This window comes from Lycium ferocissimum, chromosome 7, assembly GCF_029784015.1.
Source record: "Lycium ferocissimum isolate CSIRO_LF1 chromosome 7, AGI_CSIRO_Lferr_CH_V1, whole genome shotgun sequence".
NCBI lineage: Eukaryota > Viridiplantae > Streptophyta > Magnoliopsida > Solanales > Solanaceae > Lycium > Lycium ferocissimum.
Genome location: NC_081348.1, coordinates 41,959,633 through 41,979,783, shown reverse-complemented (window position 1 = coordinate 41,979,783; position 20,151 = coordinate 41,959,633). Strand labels below are relative to the sequence as shown.

General features: G+C 34.1%; 1 protein-coding gene across 3 annotated transcripts; it reads right to left on the bottom strand.

The window, feature by feature from the left end:
- Positions 1-1,744: 1,744 nt before the first annotated feature.
- On the bottom strand, positions 1,745-11,327 carry LOC132065139 (thaumatin-like protein 1b). Of its 3 annotated transcripts, none has more exons than XM_059458393.1 (5): positions 11,040-11,327; positions 10,577-10,957; positions 9,368-9,677; positions 4,292-4,380; positions 1,745-2,010 (listed from the first exon to the last, which is right to left on the bottom strand). In XM_059458393.1, the coding sequence occupies exons 1-5, from the start codon at positions 11,101-11,103 to the stop codon at positions 1,928-1,930; spliced, it is 927 nt and encodes a 308-aa protein (XP_059314376.1). In that variant the 5' UTR covers positions 11,104-11,327; the 3' UTR covers positions 1,745-1,927. The 3 variants fall into 3 exon arrangements, with proteins under 3 accessions (XP_059314376.1, XP_059314377.1, XP_059314375.1); XM_059458394.1 differs by lacking the exon at positions 1,745-2,010 and adding an exon at positions 3,541-4,168 and having other exon boundaries at positions 11,040-11,313; XM_059458392.1 differs by lacking the exon at positions 1,745-2,010 and having other exon boundaries at positions 4,175-4,380; positions 11,040-11,325.
- Positions 11,328-20,151: the final 8,824 nt, after the last annotated feature.

The following is a 20,151-nucleotide window of genomic DNA, read 5'->3' as shown; positions in this document are numbered from 1 at the left end:
ACTCGAGAGAGAAATTATTAATTTCTGATTTTTCTTCTTTAGTATTAATGGTTTTAGAATTAAGATTAAAAAGTTAATAATGAACAAATTAATCAAATTACTTTATTTATTAATATTTCGTAATGAGCTAGTAGAACCTTATCGTGACAACTAAATGGAAACAGAGACAGTAATGTTTTTCAGTGTTTCTTTAGTTCATTTTCTTCCATGCACAATCAAATACTCAGGAGGATGGAGCACTATAGCTTGGGGTTCAATTGATCCCCAAACTTTCGATGCGGGGTATAGATTTATGTGTAAAAATTTATTAAAATTACAATAAATAGTAGATATGAACCCATAACTTTAGAAATATATAGGTTTAGTGCCAAAAATTTAAGATGTTGAACCCTTAGAATTTAAATCCTAGATCCGCCTCTGCAAATACTCCCGCCGGATCAAAAAAAGTGTCCACTTAGTCATATGCACACCCCTTAAGAAAATATTAACTTCTAGAAAATATATGATAATTTGACTAAACTACCCTTAATTAAATACGTATTGAGATTTGATCACATAACACTTAATTGAGACAAATATAGAAAACCAAGATTAATTTTTTCTTGATTTACTAAGTAGACACTCTTTTTGATCCGGAGGGAGTACATCGTAGAAAATGGAACAGTAACATTTGTCATTTCAACTAGATTTAATAGACACACAAATCTTTGAAATTAGGAGTTTGAAAATTGAGATTTTTGAGAATTATGGGCTCCAACGTTCGGTTGATGAACTACTCGTTTGATTATGGTGCATATATCATGTGATTTGAGGTTACCAGGCCCCACATCCCCAGATTATAAGGACCCTACAGCTAATTATGTCGAAATTCACTTTCGAAGGACGAAAGTAAAAACTTTGTTTAACTGAATGACTTTTTAGCAGAGCAATTTGCTGTTTGTTCTCTGCTTTTGTGAGGTTTTTTTCAAAAGCAAGCTGAATTTTTTCTTCACTTTTCGACAAGTTTCAACTTCTAAAGTAAAATGCTTTACGGTTTTTTATTTTCTTAAATTATAAAGAGGGTAGGGTCAAAAATATGCGATGGGAACGATTAGTCCCATTTGGTCATGCAAAACTAGTTAAATTCATGTTCTGAATTGATTCGATGAAGAATCATTTAAAGACATATATTTATGGTACAAAGATGGAACGAATGAAATTAACTAAAACTAGGCATTTCAGGATTTCAGTTATATATCGTAGAGAAATTTACGAAGTTCAATCCCGTTATGAGTTTAGAAGTTAGTCGCACTTTATAAGGAGTGTTTGATTTGTAAATAAGTTATATCGAGATCATAAATAGGAAAATCTAATAATAATGTGATTATTTAATGGATACATTGTTAATAATAGATTTCGGTTTATTGGCCTAAAAAGGAAATAGTACATGTTAGTATAATATAAAATTTATGTTTGGTTTAAACTTTAACTAAATAAACTTGGATGAACATTTATTTTCAATTTTAACATTTTTTTTTTTTAAAATTGTGCGAAAAGCCTTGGAGAAGGGCAAATGTGTAATTTTGTTATTTTATCTTGAATAAATCATCTAGGGATTATTATCCCAACCTATCTATCTACAGGACCTGCATACACTCTAGCATATAATAATAATATCATAAACAATCCTAAAATTGCTAATCGCATAATTAAATAGAAAAGCGTAAAATAAAAGATCCCATAATTTATCTCGAAATTATAATCCCTTATCATTATAACCAAAAGACCCCTAAAGTTATCTGAATATTGTTATTGAGTTTTTGTTGTGAATTTGAAGAAATGAATCTGTAAAAGAAAAGGAAAAAGGAAAAAGCAAATTGCAGGGAGGTTAGCAGACAAGCTTTACCTCTTTTCCTCCTTTTCTCATTTCATTTCTTCTATTTTTCTACTATAACAGCTTTATGCCCTGCAAACTGGAGTGTGTATAGTTGAAATTGTTGAAACTATTCCATCTTCTTTTTTGTTGCTCGGCTGTTATTGGCAAATCACAATAATTACTAGTAACATTTTCGCAAAAGTTGAAGGCCACTGATTGAATTCTTATCACTGACAAATCTTGTAATATATCTATCTGTGTTGACGACACACTGTAAAAGGGTTAGACACAATCAAAAGAACTACCAAATAATTGCTCAGAGAAATAAAATTTGAAGAAATCAATTAGATGAAACTTGTGTGTGATAATCAAGCAACAGTTCACATTGCATCAATCCGATATTCCATGGGAGGACTGAGTATATTGAGATTGACTACCACTTAATAGAAAAAAATATTCTCAAGAGATATCGTAACAGTCTTTGTGAAGTCAAATAATAAGCTTGTTGATATTTTCACCAGGTCCTTAACTTATCCTCGTATTAGTTACATTTGTAGTACATATGACTTATATGCACCAGCTTAAGGAGTGTTAGAATATTAATGTATATAGCGTCCTACTTAAAAAAGGGATTGCAATGTACTGTACAAAAATAAACCTCAGTGAAATAATATAATACCGCATCTTAATAATATTTCTCTTGTTTTTATTTTCTCACAATCTATAAATAATTAACTGAAAATCAATTATTATTGTGTATTAACTTACAATTGCCATAGAAACTCATATATTTCAAGGGAAAACTACGTGTGTATACATATTAAGGAGAAATATTTATGAAACGTGACGATAGTTTTCCTTATTTACAAAACATAAAGAATAATTACAAAACTTGACAATATATGAATACTGTATGAAGTCAATTATATTGAGACCAGAAAATTTTATTTTTTCTCTGCAGAGCGTATGATTAGTGTATGAATACAACACGTATATTCATACAACTTTCATACACTATTCACACATATTTTTCATGCTCACCGGAAAATAGTCAGATCTAGCTGGAGCAACGAAGAAGACAAAGGGGACAGTGGTTTGGCCGGAGCAGCGAAGAAGACGAAGGGGACGAACGCCATCTTCCCTCCGCCACCAGATCTGGCCGGTTCTCTGCCAAAGCTCCAGTAGATTCCACCGCCGGAGGATGGACGGAACCCTCGCCGGCGGGAAGACCATCAGCGGTTGTTGAAATTGGGTGTTGGAATGGGTTTTTTTGGTAGAATGTGTATGTGTATAGGTATTGTAACGTTATGTTTTGTAAATAAAAAAATATCATCACGTTCCGTAAATATTCTCCCTAAATACGTACATATATGTAAATCACCCATATTTCAAATCGTGAATCCATCTGTCCATCATGATTCACAAGGATGCACATTGATCCAAAACAGAAAGCCATACTGTGCAAACTTTCCAACTGAAAGCAGGCTTGGATCAAAGCCCATCTACTTAGAAATCGACAAACAGTTCACCAGTAAAGCAACGATTAAAAAAAGCAACCAAATGTTCTTTAAAGTTACTGAGGTAATTACTGATAAGCTATCCAGTTACCTACATGGCTACATGAACCAAGTCACAATCAGTATATAAGAGAAGCTTTAAACTCAACTGACAGGAAAAACAGGTGGTAAAAGGAAGAAAATAACAAACTGTATTAATCAATCATACACCAAACAACTACTACTAATCAATCTCAAGCAAGTTTGGATCGACTATACATATCATCACTCCATTTAAGCTCATTTAGGTGCAATGTTATATAAAACCAACCACAAACCAAAGGTCCAAAACTGTACGAAAATTCTATTCCTATACTAGGCAGCTCAACAATCCTAATATGTACTTTTAACTAGTTCTAAAATGTTTTGAGTTGTCGACCACATTCCCACTAAAAAAAAAAAAAAAAAATTACCAGTACCTCCACACCCCTAACACCAGAAAAAAACATAGAAAGGGAGGCATAAATGTGGTTGTGACCCAACTAAAAATAGGTTAAAACTTCTTTTCCCAAAAAACTTGCTTGACATGCCCATGACTTTACACTATGAATCCTTCCAAGCACCAAAAGCAATGGAGAGCAAAATTTAGATTGAAAACGAAAAAGTAACAAACTTATAAGAAGCTACAAACTCTTATACACAAATATTGTCAGTTGTTATCGACGAGAAGGATCCCCAAACACGACTTTACATGAGGAATTGTCGGCATTAGGGTTCAGGATAAATCCAAAGCTTCAACTTCTGTCTGTAAATTAGCCTGAAAGTTGTCCATCAAGGTCAGTTACAATATTCTAGAGTACAGACAAGTGCAATATTGCTGCAATTATAGGCATGGCTGACACCATAATGTGCAGTAAAGATGGTCGGATGGATGACTCACCACTTCGATGATGCCTTCCGATGTACATCATGGTTTTATTAACCAGTGGCAACTCAGCTGGATCCTTGCGAAGCGATAACACTTTCATGCTGTACAATTTTTATTCAAACAACATTAACCAGCATGTATGACGCTCAAGGTATTAACTACCAGAACTAATTTGCATAAGGAATAATACCATGCTATAAAATCCAATATAATTGGTAATTAAGACATATCAGTTTTACATAATGGAGCTAAAATGGCGAATGGCTCTAAGCGAGTTGGACGGACAGCACATAGTGTAGATGTTACGCCTTAAGCAATATTATTGAATACATATGTTCTTACTGGCACGTGATGGATCTAGACATCTAATAAACTCCCAAGGGATGAGAACGCAACACTTGACTTTAGAACTTATCATATGGCATTTTATTCTCCTAGGCTTCGAGATCTCAAAATCATACATTTTGCTTGTTAACTTCAAGACCGCAAGTAAAATGTGAGGTAATAGTTTCTCTTTTTATCTATTTAAATTTATGAAGTGATAAGTTTCTGATATATCATATTGGTTTTGCAGATCAGACATAAAATCAGCACATAACTTTTCCATTTTCCACATAACTGCTCCATTGTCGAGCGATTACTCTCTTTCCGGAGGGAGAGCATGCTTCTAGCTTAGAGCACCTCATGTGCTCCCTCATCTACTATCAGGATCACTATTAGTATTCCATTATTATCTTATTCTTCATTTGTATTACTGTTGTTGTTCTTTTACTTGGGTTATATTTACTATTTTTGTTGTCAGTATTTCTTTTCTACAGTATTTTCACCATAGCTTTTACTTTTGTATTTGTCAAACCTCCTTTTGATAACGCTTTTCTTGAGACAAGGGTCTTTCAGAAACAACCTCTCTAACTCTCACAAGGTAGGGGTAAGGTCTGCGTACACCCCACCCTCCCCAGCCCCACTTGTGGGATCACACTGGGTATGTTGTTGTTGTTGCTGTTTACAGGACTATCAGCAAGTATAGTCCCCTTAATACCTATCTGAATGTCATGATTGTCACACACGTCTCATAACCACAAAGTAGAAAAGAACCTTATTGCCTTTTTTCATAAGATACTGCTTTGACTATTTTTTCCAAATATTTTTCTAAATACTTTTATCCATGAGAAGCTGAGTTATCACTTGTGTAGTTTCTAAACATAAGATTTTTATTTCAAAAAGTTCAGGAATGGATGTCAAAGTCCAAAACGGAAGTTAGTGCCTTGATTCTCATACTCGTACTCCGCTATTCTTTCCGAGACAGTGGAATTAAGTTTTTTCTTATAATTGAACCAAATACGTGTAGAAGACATTCACTTCACTTTAGAGTTCTGTTTAATTTTCTTCAGGATATTTAAATATTTAATGGAACTTCTAAGCCTAACTCTTTTGCCGTGGTACCTCCTTGAAAGAATATCTGCCCCACAACAAGATCCTGATCAAAAGATTCAAGGCACATATGCTCACATTTCTCTGGAACTTAGACTGGAGGTAGGATCTAAGCTGCCGAGACTCAACCTTTTTTTTTTTTTTTTTTTTCTCTTCGGGGACATCCGATAAGGAAAAAAAAGTTGAAGAGCTTCAATGCAGCACCAATTATATAGATGAAAGCTGAGAAGTCTCAAGATTTTCCTATAGACATTTTCCTAAGGATTTTAGTCAATTAAACTAAAAAGGTCCAAACGATGTGCATAGCTTCATCACTGGTGCAGAATAGCAGTGCATGAATAAAGAGAGACAAAACTTATGGTTGAAAGTCTTCAAGAGTAAACACTGATTTGCATTTTTGCCATTTGCTTTAAGTATTTCATGCTTGAACATATAGAACCATGAAGTAGTCCTAAAATACAACATGTGAGGAACTTATGCCGTTTTAACTACCGGAAATTCGCAACTTTAACCTTTTCACTCTTTTAAGTTAAAAGTCATATGCTGGGAGTCATCTTTGGAGAAAAATTCAAAAGGTTTTTTTCTCTTTCATCTTTTTCATGGTGTTAATGCTGCCATTTACTCTCTTTGTCTGGATGATGACTGCAGAGTGAATATTAGTGGCAGTGCCAAAATTCTAGGAAATTCTTTTAAATCAGTGGCTATATGGATGGGTCACAGATTATGAGATTCAGAAACCAGATCGGGGAATTCTATATAGTGATGGGCTCGAAACCTGGATCTCTAGCTATTGAGCTAAGATGAGGAAAGTCATGGCAGAAACTGACACCCACTTCATCATCGACCTAGTTGTTAGAGGGGACTGGTTGACAGTCAACTGCAAGCAAGATATAAATTAGTGTAGAGCTCCTAAGAGTACAATGACAAACTGCCTTATTAAACCATACAAGGAGTTTAACAAAGAAACAAAGACTAGTTAACGCTTTAATGGCGGGAAGTTGAGAGATGGAGTCGGCAACCCTTGCAAACTCGGAGCATGATGGTGTGTAGTTTAAGAGATAAAAATTGTGTTAAATTTGAAATATTCCCACTTTGCTCTGCTTAAATTGACACAAGTACCTGATTGTTCCTGATTCTGGGCGATTTGCATGGAATTGCAAAGAACTCATTAGATTGAATCTCTTGTTAAATTGGCATAATGCCCTCACTATGCCTGATTTTGGCTATTTTCATGGTATCGTAGGAAACTCATTAGATCAGATATGAAATCGTAAAACAAATGGATAAGTGCAAATTGTAAAGTGTCCAAATGATAAGGTGCAATACTCTTTTAGTTCATCCTAAAAAGGTCATTTTTTTCTTATAAGGTAGAGTTATCCTAGAAAGGTCAATTATGTTGAAATGCCTTTTACTAGCCAGACCCCACTTGTGGGATTACACTGGGTATGTTGTTGTTATTATAAGATTGCAAAAGGAATGGGGCGTGAGAGTAAAAAGCAAGTCAACACTTTCACACTCTTCAACAGCATGAAGTTGAGGCTGAAAACATAAGCATACAAGGTTAACCCTTTTTTTTTTATTTTACTAATGAACAAAAAACTCTTTAAGGCTGCAAAGGAAACTTGGGATAGACTTGTAAGACTTTAATCTATACAGGTGATGTAGGAATTATGCTGCCCAACTCACTTACTAATCCATTCATATTCATACTAATAACTTGGGAGCCTACAACATGCATAAATGGTTTTAGCATATGTCCCCAAATTTACACTATGTTTAGTTGCTCAAGAGGGAGGGGGAGGAGGAAGGAAAGAGATTCCACTCATCTAACCTCTCCTTTATATCAAGCGTATACTCTCCAAAAAAACTTTTTGAAGGGCAAGTTGGTAATTCCTTCTTTAATAATTATAATAACAACAATAATACCAAATAATAATATTAAAGAATAAACAAAAAATATATATATATTCAGCCTTTCCTCTTGGTATGTGAAAGCAAACCAAGTTTTTATTATGCTCAGAAACTACTTATTATCTGTAGTGAAGTATATCATTGGTAGTTATATTGATAACTAATTAACGTCATACGTCAGCATAGACTAGTGCTTTGCATTTCATTCATTTGAAGTAACCCAATTGCAATTTGCAACTAAAATAACAGGAGGATGTAACACATGTTTAGTTGACATGTCTGTTCGATTAGTTAGTATTGATGGGTTAGTATTTGAGAGGAGGAAGGCTTACTAAACATCTAGCAACAGATGCCACATGTGTGAACATGATAGTGAAAATGTAGATCATCTGTTTGTGCATTGTATAGTGGCTAGAAGTTTAAGGTTTTGTTCAACATCAGAAGCATTTTGAAGATGATTCCTCAATGCATCATTTGGAGCATTTGGGAGTAAAGGAATCAGAGATGCTTTGAAGGAAATTCAACTCCCATACACACACTGAAAGTTAGATGTTTACTAAACCTTTTAGCTTGGGGTAACCAATTTGATGTATATAGTTGTTTAGATTTACTAGACTTTGTAAGCTCCTCGAGTAGTGAGGGGATTTGAACTGTCAGGAAACTTACCTATTTTTGTAATCAAATGAAAGTTTACCTTACTTAAAAAGAGAGGAGGAAGTGTGTCCCTTATTGGTAAAATAAAAGGTAGAAATGTTTTTAAGCACTTCTTGTCCTACTTGGTTTTAATTATCTTAGAGAAATTTTGGAGGGAAATAGATATAATCAAACTTGGATTTCTCCAAAATAATTCAAATCAAGTAAGATAAGAAGTGCTTAAAAACACTTCTACCTTCTTTTATTTTTTTAACCAATGAGGGACAAACTTCCCACCTCGCAAATACTAACCCATCAATACTAACTAATCTAACAATATGTCGTCAAGACTACTTCTCATATTTAACTACGAACTGAAAGAACATTTGTCGAAAGGAAATCAAGTTGATCTAGAAGGTAAATTCCCATATAGACCTGAGCAAAAAGATACTTCAGGCAGTATAACCTGCATCATAAGATGCACCAAAACACACTCTTTTGATCCGCACTATTTCATAATTCAAGCAGGAAATTTGGCTCCAAGGATTTCAGGTATCTATGAATCTCTCAGGCCACATATTCCAATATCAAATGCCCCTTTATTATTAATAAAGACACCCCACCCTCCCCATAGAACTGGTCACTAGTCAATAGAAATTTCATTTGAATGTCAATTATTTAGATCAAGTCATCAATTCACAATGCCTTGATGCTAAATTAGTTGAAGTCGACTATATAAATTCTCTACACCTGTTCCAATTTATTGAGATCCACAAATGGAATTCGTTACTCATTTAACACCACATTGAGGCGGATTTAGCGCGTTCTGAGGTATTCTTCGCCAGTCAAAGCTTTCTATCATAATTTAACTATCACTCCCTCAATTTTCATTTAATATGACAGTATTTTGATTAAGCATAAAATTTAAGAAAGAGAGACTTTGAAACATCCTGTTTTTGATATTACTGTGGCTACAAAATGAAAACTTTAGAGTTAAGAATGAACTAAACATAACACAGAGTATTATTTACAATTTAGATCATATAAAACAACTTTCAATTACTACGAAATAAAACAGCTATCAGTATAGAAAGGGTGTAAAAGTAAATTCACCTGGTATAAGGGAGAGGGCAAAATATGATCAAGTAATCAGCAGAGGCACAAGTGAAGGTACTAGTCTTATCGTCATAAGCATAACTATAAGAGCGTGGACACGCGTGCTTAAAGAAGAGTGAGTAGCTCGACGGATGACACGTATCAGGTGTATTGTACGCTTCACTACAACAGTATATCGGATCATTAAATGCCAAACACGCGCTCTTACATCCAACACTCTCACTCCCACTCGCAACCCTCAAGTCTCGAGGACACGCGCCGTTCAGGTCCACTAAACATCCAGTAGCGCTGCATCCCCCTCTTGTACCTGTTGAGAATATAATTAAATACTTAAAAGTGTACTCTCTCTAATAGCTAAAGCTTTTAGATGAGATGGTCACACATTTCAACATGGTATCAGAGCAGGCAGAGATTCTGGGATCGAATCTCACCGCCACCCATTATCGAAAAGAATTTCCACGTACTTGTTCCGTGAAAAAAAAAAAAAAAAAAAAATCAGGCCAGAGCGTGAGGGTAGGGGCGGGCATTCGGGCCGTTCGGATTGGATATGAAAATTTCAATTTGGATATTCGGTTTTCTGATTCAAGAATTATAATCCAAATCCAATCCAAATAAGTTTGGATTGGATTGGATTTTATAAGCTCGATTTTGAATTAATCAGTTTGGATATTTCGGATTTTCAATTTTGACTTTTGAGCCTTTCGGACAGACCATAACAATTAACAGCCTCAATTCACTTAATAGTTTGCTCCTTAGAATGTATAATTTTTTACCGTTAACAAGGATTGGGGCCACCCTATCGCCCATACCGTGTAATTTCATATTAGACATAATACTATAATGGGTAGGGCCGTACGTAGCGTACTAATCTATTGGACCTTTGGAAATTAGACTTACTAGCATTGACACATATGATATAAGGAGGGCTAGTTATATAGCATAACAATTTCAGATTTTCGGACGTCCGAAAATCCATAGTACTAAATCCGAATTCCATAAATTTAAAAAAAGTTAAATCCAAAGTCCAATCCATAATCCAAAGTCAAAACCAAATATCCAAAAATTCGAATTTCGAGTTGGCCCAAACTATGTCCACCCCTACGCGAGCGCGTGTTGAGAATATAGTTAAATAGTACTATAATAAAAGTGTGCTCTCTCCGAGAGCTTAAACTTTTAGATGACATGGTCAGAAATTTCTAATAGTACCTCCTTTAGCAACTATAAGCATTGGAAGGTTGTACCCATCAACAAGGCTGACGTCATAGAAATCCAACCCTTGGTCACCGTTAAGTGTAAACTCCGCCAAACTCGCCGGCGGTATAGCACCGGCGCCGGCGCATTCCACCTTGCCGGAGCCGCAATCTCCGGTGAGGCAAGTGAACTTTCCGGTAGACGGGTTGTTGGAGCAGAGGGTCCGACCCCAAACCCGACCCGACCAACCCCTGGGCATTTTAATAGTCTTGGATTTGCCACTCTTAAGAACGAACCCGGTCGGGTTAACGGGTGCTCTGTCAGCTCCAGTTAGTATTCCAGGCCATACTGTGTGATGGCACTTGTTTACTATCTTGAAAGTTGTTGACTGCACCTCTGTAATTAAAAAAAAAAAAACTTATAATCGAGATTTAAATAGAGATTAGGTGAAGGGGTTAGTGATTAACTTAATGATTACCTGGGAAGAGAGAGAAAGTGATGAGAAGAAGAGAGAGAAAGGTGGGAGTGATGAGACGATCCATTGGTGATGGAGTGAGTGGGATTGTTAGTGGTGAGTGTTTGATTGATTTTCAGGTTTCAAAGTTGTCAACTTTTTGTTTTTTGTTTCATATTGGTTTTTGAGGAATAAAGAAAGAAAAAAGTTGAAACAGATAGAAACAGCGCGAAAATAAATGAAAGAGAGAGGGAGGGAGAAATCAGAAAAGGAAAGTGATTGTGAAGGGATAAGGCTGGTAACTTTTGGGTGGGGTTTGGCATCTCTTCTTTTCCTCTTTCTATTTTAGGGAGTGTAACTACTTTTTTTTCCCTTCTACACATTGTTAAGGAGTTTAATACATGAAATTGCACTTGAAATTATGATCTTTTATACTTTGGGAGAGGGATGATTCAAAACAGCGAAAAAGAAAAGCAAGCGGTGGAAAAATTCCTTGGTGAAATTTAAACCTTGCAAGTTGCAACACTTGGGTATTGTGCAAAGCAAAGTTACAAAATCTTTACGTATAGTTTCAACTCTCAAGTTTTATCAAAGGTCACAACACAACTTTGACTTGAAAAAATACGTATGTGTCAATATAATGTAATTTGTAAAAGGTCACAACACAACTTTGACTTAAATTCAGAACCCCTTTTATTAGAACTTAAAATTGTTTTCCCCAGAATCCGTGTCTAAACCTTTTGAATTCGGTTACTTTCAAATTGTTACCTTATTAATCTACATTAATCGTGTAACTAAAATTTATATTATTAGTGACACTTAACCAATCAGAGCAGATTACTTATTAAATATTCCAGGTCACCAATGCATAATTATAACTTATAAGAATTTCAACCAATCAGAGCAGACCCACTTGCCAGCCATACTAGGTGGTTACGAGTCCAATTGCACGCTTTAGAAATCCATCTCTCCTTATGTATTCAGCCCAAAGGGACTTGAGTACTTTTTTTTTTTTTTGCGCGGATTGCCTTTCATTTGGGGTGGTCTTTAAGTTTTGCCCTTCAAATTAGTGGTCTTTAGGGTTTGCCCTTCGCTAGGAACCCCTTGATCGCGGGTTCGAACCCCTGCCCAGTGAAATTTAAAAAAAAAAAAATCGCAAGACAGAAGTTATAAAAAAAGATAGGATTTCTGACTTAAGGCAGAACTTGCATGGAAAATTCTGCCCATTTCTGCAAATTCTGCCTTAAGGCAAAAAAGGACAGAATTTGCAAATTCTGTCCTTTCTGTCTTAAGGCAGAGCTATAACTTTGCCTTTTTTCTGAACTTATGCCTTGCGAATATTTTTTTAATTTTCAGCTGAGTGGGGGTTTGCACCCGTAACCAAGCGGTCCCTAGCGAAGGGCAAAATTTAAAGACCAACATTTTGAAGGCCAAAACTTAAAGACCATCCCGTAATAAGGACATTCCTGCTAATTGCCCACTGGAGTACCATATTAGGCCTTATCTCACCTTCTGTATTCAGCCCAAATTAATTGGGTCATTTGCACCATATTAGGCCTAGGCAAATCAACTTCCTTTTAGGCTTAATCCAGTTCATGAGCCACTCACTGCTTTCCACAAGAGTAATGTCCACGCAGACAAAATTATCTCGTTATTTGGTGTTTTATTTATAATACCTAAGCATCCGTACTATATTGGGATTCACAAATAGACTGATGTTCGCGCTCAAGAAATTCAAAATGATATAGTAATTTGTTTTTAAAATGCTTTAATCATTAATAGTTTATGGCCAAATAAGAGCTGGCAGGTCCCTGTTATGCAGATATGTAGTAGTAGTAGCTAATTTTATTATTGATGTAATGTGCTTTAATCATTAATACATTTGGCTATCGTTCATTAGTTGTTCGGCATACAATAAAGGAAAAAATGCATTAATTCATTGTTCATCAAAGGCCCATACATTTGGTAATTCAGCAAATATGGATAAAGATTGTCACTCTTTACAAAGTTATAATCATTTTCCAAACACAAATTAACGACATTTTAATACACTTTTTGCCAAATCTAGGTCCCCAGAAGTATTACTATCCAGTGTAAGTGAACATCAATCAGGTGGTTTCTAGAATGAACCATTTCTTTGTGTAATTGTGCTAACACATTCATTCCATCTTTAAAACGAGTGCTTAAAGTCATTATTTTGAGCTAACTGTTGATCATCATACAATGGCCCTAGCGTGCAAAATGGCCATTTCCACGCCTGATTTTCTAATATAATTCGGTCTTCTGTTGTCAATCATCAGGCTAATCCAATAACCCCCCTTTACTTGAAAATGAATCATGAATTTACCCCCTAAAAGAGCCTACATAGATTGCCATAACTGATATTTTTGTTTGTCCTTATTAGGTCAACTTAACTCATCATTTTTGTAGCTCAACTTAGTTCCTCCAAAGCTTTTCAAGATACCAAAAGAACTTGTTAGTGTGAGAAATAGAAGACTTCTTGTTTCAAATATAACAAAGTTATTTAACGATAATAGGAGATATTAAGACACAAAATACAAATACAATCTTGAGTTAGGATTAAGGAAACATAATATTTAACTTCATTATTATTCAACTAACAACTGACGGTTAAACTTGAGACTAACTTATCTAACCAGAGCCATATCTTAAATTTGAAGTTTATGGGTTCATACAACCTCAAGTTTGTTGAGCTAAAACGGCCTAAAGATACTCTTAACATGATGTGATATTGTCCGCTTTGGGCCAAGCGTTTTCCCAAAAAGGCCTCACATCATTAAGAGTATCAAACTCCTTATAAGTAGCTCTTTTTCTTTCCAGCTACCAATGTGGTACTTTGTTCGCACACCCAACAATCTCCCCCTCGAACTAAGTTCCACATGGCTCATTACCATAACTCACGGGTCAGAGATTCAACATGTCAGTGTGCCACCCACATCGTCAAAGTATTTACGGTCACCGAAGCCCAAAGGTTGTGTATGCGTCTTCAAAGCTATGGGTAAATGTCGTAAACCAGCCCATAGATGGGCAAAGGCACTAAGCCGGGCCCCACTCCACACTCTGCCATCTTCATACTCGTCCTGCCAAACCATTGGCTCTGATATCAGTTGTTGAGCTAAAACGGCCCGAAGATACTCTTAACATGATGTGATATTGTCCGCTTTGGGCCAAACCCGCACGGTTTTCCCCAAAAGGCCTCACATCATTAAGAGTATCCAACTCCTTATAAGTACCTCCTTTTTCTTTCCAGCTACCAATGTGGTACTTTGTTCGCTCACCCAACAAAGTTAACATACAATAATTACCGAGTTCACAATTAAAAATTTATAATTTTGGTGGATTCCTCTTAATACAAATACAGTTGTTGTGCAAATGCTATCGTTTCACGTGAACCCAACGCTTTAAGACTAGATTCGCCTCCGCATACAACCGCTAGCTATCACGTTCTCTTAATGTCATATGGGAGAATTGACGGTGACAGATTGTCACAACTCTTAACAACACAGTTGAAGAAATATGATACACTAGGAGGTTTGCTTTTACTTACAAACTAGGTAATTTACCCGCGCTTCGCGCTGTCATAAGTAACCTCAATAAGCTTAAGGTAAATTTCGCCAAAACTAAAGATATTAAGAACATCTCAATAAAATTTAGATAATTTGGCATTGTTACAAATTTTAAGAACTTAGTATATAATGAATAATTTAATAAGTCTTGATGTTCGATCAATTTTGTCGTGTACATATTTCTCGAAGTGTAACATTTATTGATTAATATAATTATCTTCTTACTGTTGATTGATGTTCATGATAAAATTAATCATTGTTTTCGTTATCTTTTTGTACACGAAAAGTATAAATTGTTCATGGGTACAATATACTAATTTTTTCAAGAATTTTCACGGTGTTAAAGTATTTTGAATTATCACCGATCAAAATTAATGTAAGTTTAACTAAGTCAGACCCGTTAATAAACGATACAGATGAATTTTGACTAAAACTAAGTTAATGATTATCTTGAAAGGAAATTGCTAGGCAAAATATTCTTCCGATAATCTTCACTCTTGAAGTCATTATTTGAATCGTAAAATTAGTTCGATTGTTAGCTAAGAACAAAATCAAAAAGGAAAAAAAAAAAAAAAGGAACGCAGAGTACTAAGAAAAAGAAAACAAATAGATTGCATATAGTAAATAATCGTTATTTACTCTCCTAAAACAGAGCTCTATTGTTAGTTTAGAAAATGCATCTTCAATATTATTACAATTCTGATAAGAAAAGAGACGGGACCATGAGTAAAAATTACTGTCTTAAGGATTTAGCATTTAGGAATGGAGTTAATCATTTCGTAATATTGGAGGCCTAAATTTTCAGTTCATCATTTTTGGAAAGAACTATTATTCTATGCAGGAATGAAAAATCTCTTGCCCACTTACAATTTGAATAGAAGAAAATGGCCTGGGAATGATTGACATAATTAAAGCTTGCAGTTGATACATGCATCTCTCATACAAACACTTTTATGAGACATGAATATATAGTTAACAAAAAGAACATGTGATTTTGATACGGAAAACTCCTTGAAGTTGTTTGAATATAAAAATAATACCAAGTAAAGGTGAACTTCTCAACTTAAATTTATCTGTAATTAGGTCGGGACCAATTAATCTTGCCAAAGCTTTTCTGCAATCAAATAACACTCCTCAGAAATAAGAAAAAACCAAATAAACCATTGCTCATTTGATTGGATACCTTCATATTTTTTGAGTAATTCATATTATTTGCATAGTTCTGTATGATGCATAGTTTATTATAAATTATAAAACAAAAACAACAACAACAACAATAACATACCCAGTATAATCCCACAAGTGGAATCTGGAGAGTATAAGATGTACGCAAACCTTACCTATCTTTATTATACTTTATCAATGAAGTACATTTAAGTTTTGTCTATTAAGAAATTCCAAGAACTGTTAGCAATTAAAAAATCAAAATTGCTTAATACATAGGAAAAATTTAAGGTATTATCAGTTGTAACCCATTTAAAGCATGTTTTTATGAAAGCATGTTATTATTACGTTAGATATAATGACAGAAATTAAAGGAAGAAAAATTAGTAAGTATCCAACATGATCATATAGCTTTAAAAAATTTGCTCTCAATAAATATCATACAACCTACTCTAACATGTTATTTTCTTGAATTATCACATTACATGTCAACTTAGAAACATCGACAAATTTTCAATGCATATATGGATTAATGCCTCGTTAATTACCTTTTAAATGACTGATTGATTATATCTTAGCTCAACTTTTAAGATGCATGACCTCCAGCCTCTCCGTAGTCTATGGCCTTCACGAAATACATTTATGTTTGCAAGAAAAAATTACTCGTTGATAAACTGAATTCTAAATGACCTTTTCGGTAAAGCCTACAACATGAAAATGAACGTCAAATCATTGGACTAGGACTAAAAGTAGAAAGGATCTTTGTAAGACTAAAAGTAGAAAGGATCTTTGTGCATTTACCTTGGGTAATCAAAATCTGAAGTTAAACCTTCACGAAAAACTTTTCTATTTGCAAGAGAAAGTTAGTTGTTGATAAACTGAATTGTACATAACCTTTTAATTCTCCAAAGCCTACAATATAAAAATGAGCGTCAAATCATTGAAGACTAAAGGTAGAAAGGATATTTGTGCATTTACCTTGGATATCCAAAATGTGAAGTTTATCCTTCAGAAAATACTTTTCCGTTTGCAAGAGCAAGTTACTCGTTGATAAACTAAATTCTAGATAACTTTTTCGCTAAAGCCTACAATGAATGTCAAATCATTGAATTAAAACTAAAAGTAGAACGGTTCTTTGTGCATTTACCTTGGGTATTCAAAATCTGAAGTTGAACCCTGTAAATTATTTCAAAATATTAAAAGGTAAAAGTACTTAACTTTGTGGAAAAGTATTTAATATGACATAAATAATTTCAGAACCAAGTGATATACAAAAACAAAGAATGAAAATTGAACAACAATAACTCTAAATTTGTAGAGAATTTTACTGTATGCTATAATGATGCTCTCCATAGCAACATTGGTAGGGAAAGAGTTAATGGGGGTAAAGAAGGACAAAACAAAGACAAGTGAACAAATGTGATGTTTGGGATTAAAACCTAAAGGGTCCATTCTATTTTGGCAGCGAAGGTGACGATCACGGCACCTTTTAAAAATTTAGTTATCACAATTAGTTTCAAACATGTAACCGTTCCGTTATGCCGTTCCATGATTAAGTTAAGGCAACACTTCATTAGTTACTAAAGGATGCAAAGTTAATATTTTAACTTAAATTTAAAAAATATAGTAAAAGTTATAAAAATGACAAAAAAGATAAATGTCTTTCTAAGCTTTTGAGACGTGCCACGTCAGAGGACCTATGTCCTGCTTTTATATATATATATATAAGATATAAGATAGTTCGTACTCATCACATGTCAATAGTTAGTGTGTCTTACTTAGTGCGTATATACTCAATTAGGATCAAAGTTTATATTTGATTAACAACTTATGTAAACCACTATCATTTTCATGTTACAAACAATTAAGGTAAGTCCAAATCCTAACCTTAAAATACAAGAGATGACGAATTGGACATTTTATCCAATAAGGGATGCTCTTGAATTCACAAACCAGGCAGTAACTATACATCAATTAGCTCTGATCATACATTTTTACTAAATCATTGCTGCAGAAGATGAGGTTTTTAATTCTTTTTTCTTGTATTTCCTTTGTTTTCAATGTTACGCATTCTCTGAAATTCTCGGGACTACAAATCTGCAACGTTAACTAAAAGAAATAAAATACGTAATGTTCAGTCCACCACCGTCAATGACTAGAAACTTCAGCCATCAGTTAAATTGTCAGCCAAAAGAAGAATAAAATGAAACCAAGTTTTCATATGTACTCCATCCATCCGTTTCATAATAAGTGTCATCTTAACAAAAAATATGCATATTAAGAAACCAATAATGCAATGTGAAGTTTACTAAATTACCCCTATATAATCAAAATAAATTATTTTTTCCTCTTGATTAGAGCTTGCACAAGTAGTAATCCTTTTGATATTGAGAATCCAACAATACCAAGTTACTATGTAGCTTTTTCAATCATCATTTAGATGTTACTTTAACTTGTAAGTTTTTGTCTTAGGGTAGAGTTGGAAAAAGCTAAAATCGATTTATGTTTTAACACTTGGCAACATTATGTAACAAATTTATTTCTTAAAGTATTGCATATTATGGAACGGAGGGAGTAACTAACACTAGCAGTAGAATTAGAGCAATAGGAATTAAAACTAGTGTAAATTTATGTGCTACAATTTAAGACAAGCGAGAGTGAACAATTTAGCAGTCAAAAGGGGACAAAAGATATCAGGGAATGTTTCTGGTCCCATGAATATATATGTCATGTCTGCAGAGCGTGACAAAAAAAGAATTATCACTGGTAATTTCGAACTCCAATTTATCCAACAACAAACATCAAGATGTTGCATAATTTGATCACCTTAACATCATGCTCTTTTATGTATGTATCAGCTCAAAAGGGATTGGCTGTATTACTTCTCTTTACTTATAATTATTCCATCCCCAGTTTTCGCTTTTAGTTTATAATCAACAATTAGAGTTCATCCAAGCATGGTCATTGAGCAATATTCATAGTAAATTTATAGAATTGTTTTTTATCACGTTAAAGTAATTGAATGTAATTTACTACTATAACAATAAAGTCACTAAATTTTTACCCATTATAACCAGTGGCGAATCTAAAATCTAAACTTAATAGGTTCAGCACTTAAGTTTTGTAGCATTAGGCTGCTACGATGAGTAAAGTTTCGTGGCTTTTACTGTTATTATGGGACTAAGTTCAATTATTAAAATGAGACATAAATAATTTGGTGAATTTACTGTTATACTAAGAAAAGTTCAGTTAATGTCGTGTAACAAAATAGATCTGTGATCTTAATGTTAACGTGAATAAAGTTGTGAACTTAACCCTCAACAATTACCATGAATATGCTTCATTAGGTTGAAAGTTTGATTTAAAACAAATCTGACCTCATTATGCTTCACCATCATAACATTACGAATCATTAATGATAACTCTAAGTGACATATTCAAATTCAAAAAGACCTCTGCAAGAAGCAGAGGGCACATATAATTAAAGGTTCTCGGGGACTGAATGGTAACAAAAAACATCTTGCCTTTTAAACAAATAAAAGTGCAAATTAAACAAATCTGAATTTAAGCACTTTTTCTTTTGTGATTTTTCTTTTTGTCTTGCTCGAGCAATCAGTATGCTCTATTTAGTCCCCCAAACTTTTCTGAGAGAATGGTGAAATTCTCTAACTTTTGACACTTTTTGCTGTTTCATTTTATGATAAAAGCATTTGTCCTTTTATTCTCTCTTCTCTTGTCTTGGTTTTGGAGCTTTTGTGTTAAATTTCATTACATATTGATACCTATTACGAAGCATGTTTAGCAAAATAACAAATTCTAACATTAGAAACATTTGGTGGAAAAAGGATAAAGATGAGATAGAAGGAATTACACGAGAAAGCTCAGTTCCAAAGGCACATGATCTAACAATTCTCCGAAAATAAGTTTGTCCTTATGTCTCTAAAATCTATGAAGACGATAATATTAACGACAGCATGAATTTTTATGGGTAATTGGGGCATAAAACAATCTAATCGTAATTGAAAATAGTGAAAGAGTTTAAGTTTTATATCTAGAAGAAAATGAATATTGTGTCTAACTCATGATGTAAAGATTGTCCACTAGCATATAAGAAGATAATAACTCATTCTCTCAACCAATGTGAGACACTTAGTAATTTTTGTACGCACAAGACTGACATTTGAAACTTGACGAATATAACATGAGGTCCCAATAGCCAAGAATATGGATGATTCTTGACTTTTGATATTATATTAGGAAGATAGCACTTTGGTGTGATAACTTAAAAGCTAACTCATAAGGTTAGGATGTGTGACGCCCATGACAGAGGACGGGCCAACGAGAGATGGTCACAAAAAAGAACCGACAAACTTCAAAATAAGGGG

Bases quoted from the DNA above. Each gene is read 5' to 3' on its own strand.
- LOC132065139 (XM_059458392.1), bottom strand. From the start codon at position 11,103: ATGGATCGTCTCATCACTCCCACCTTTCTCTCTCTTCTTCTCATCACT. The intron at 10,958-11,039 runs GTAATCATTAAG...TTTTAATTACAG, and splicing joins CACTTTCTCTCTCTTCCCAG to AGGTGCAGTCAACAACTTTC. The intron at 4,381-9,367 runs GTGAATTTACTT...AAAATTGTACAG, and splicing joins TGCCCTCTCCCTTATACCAG to CATGAAAGTGTTATCGCTTC.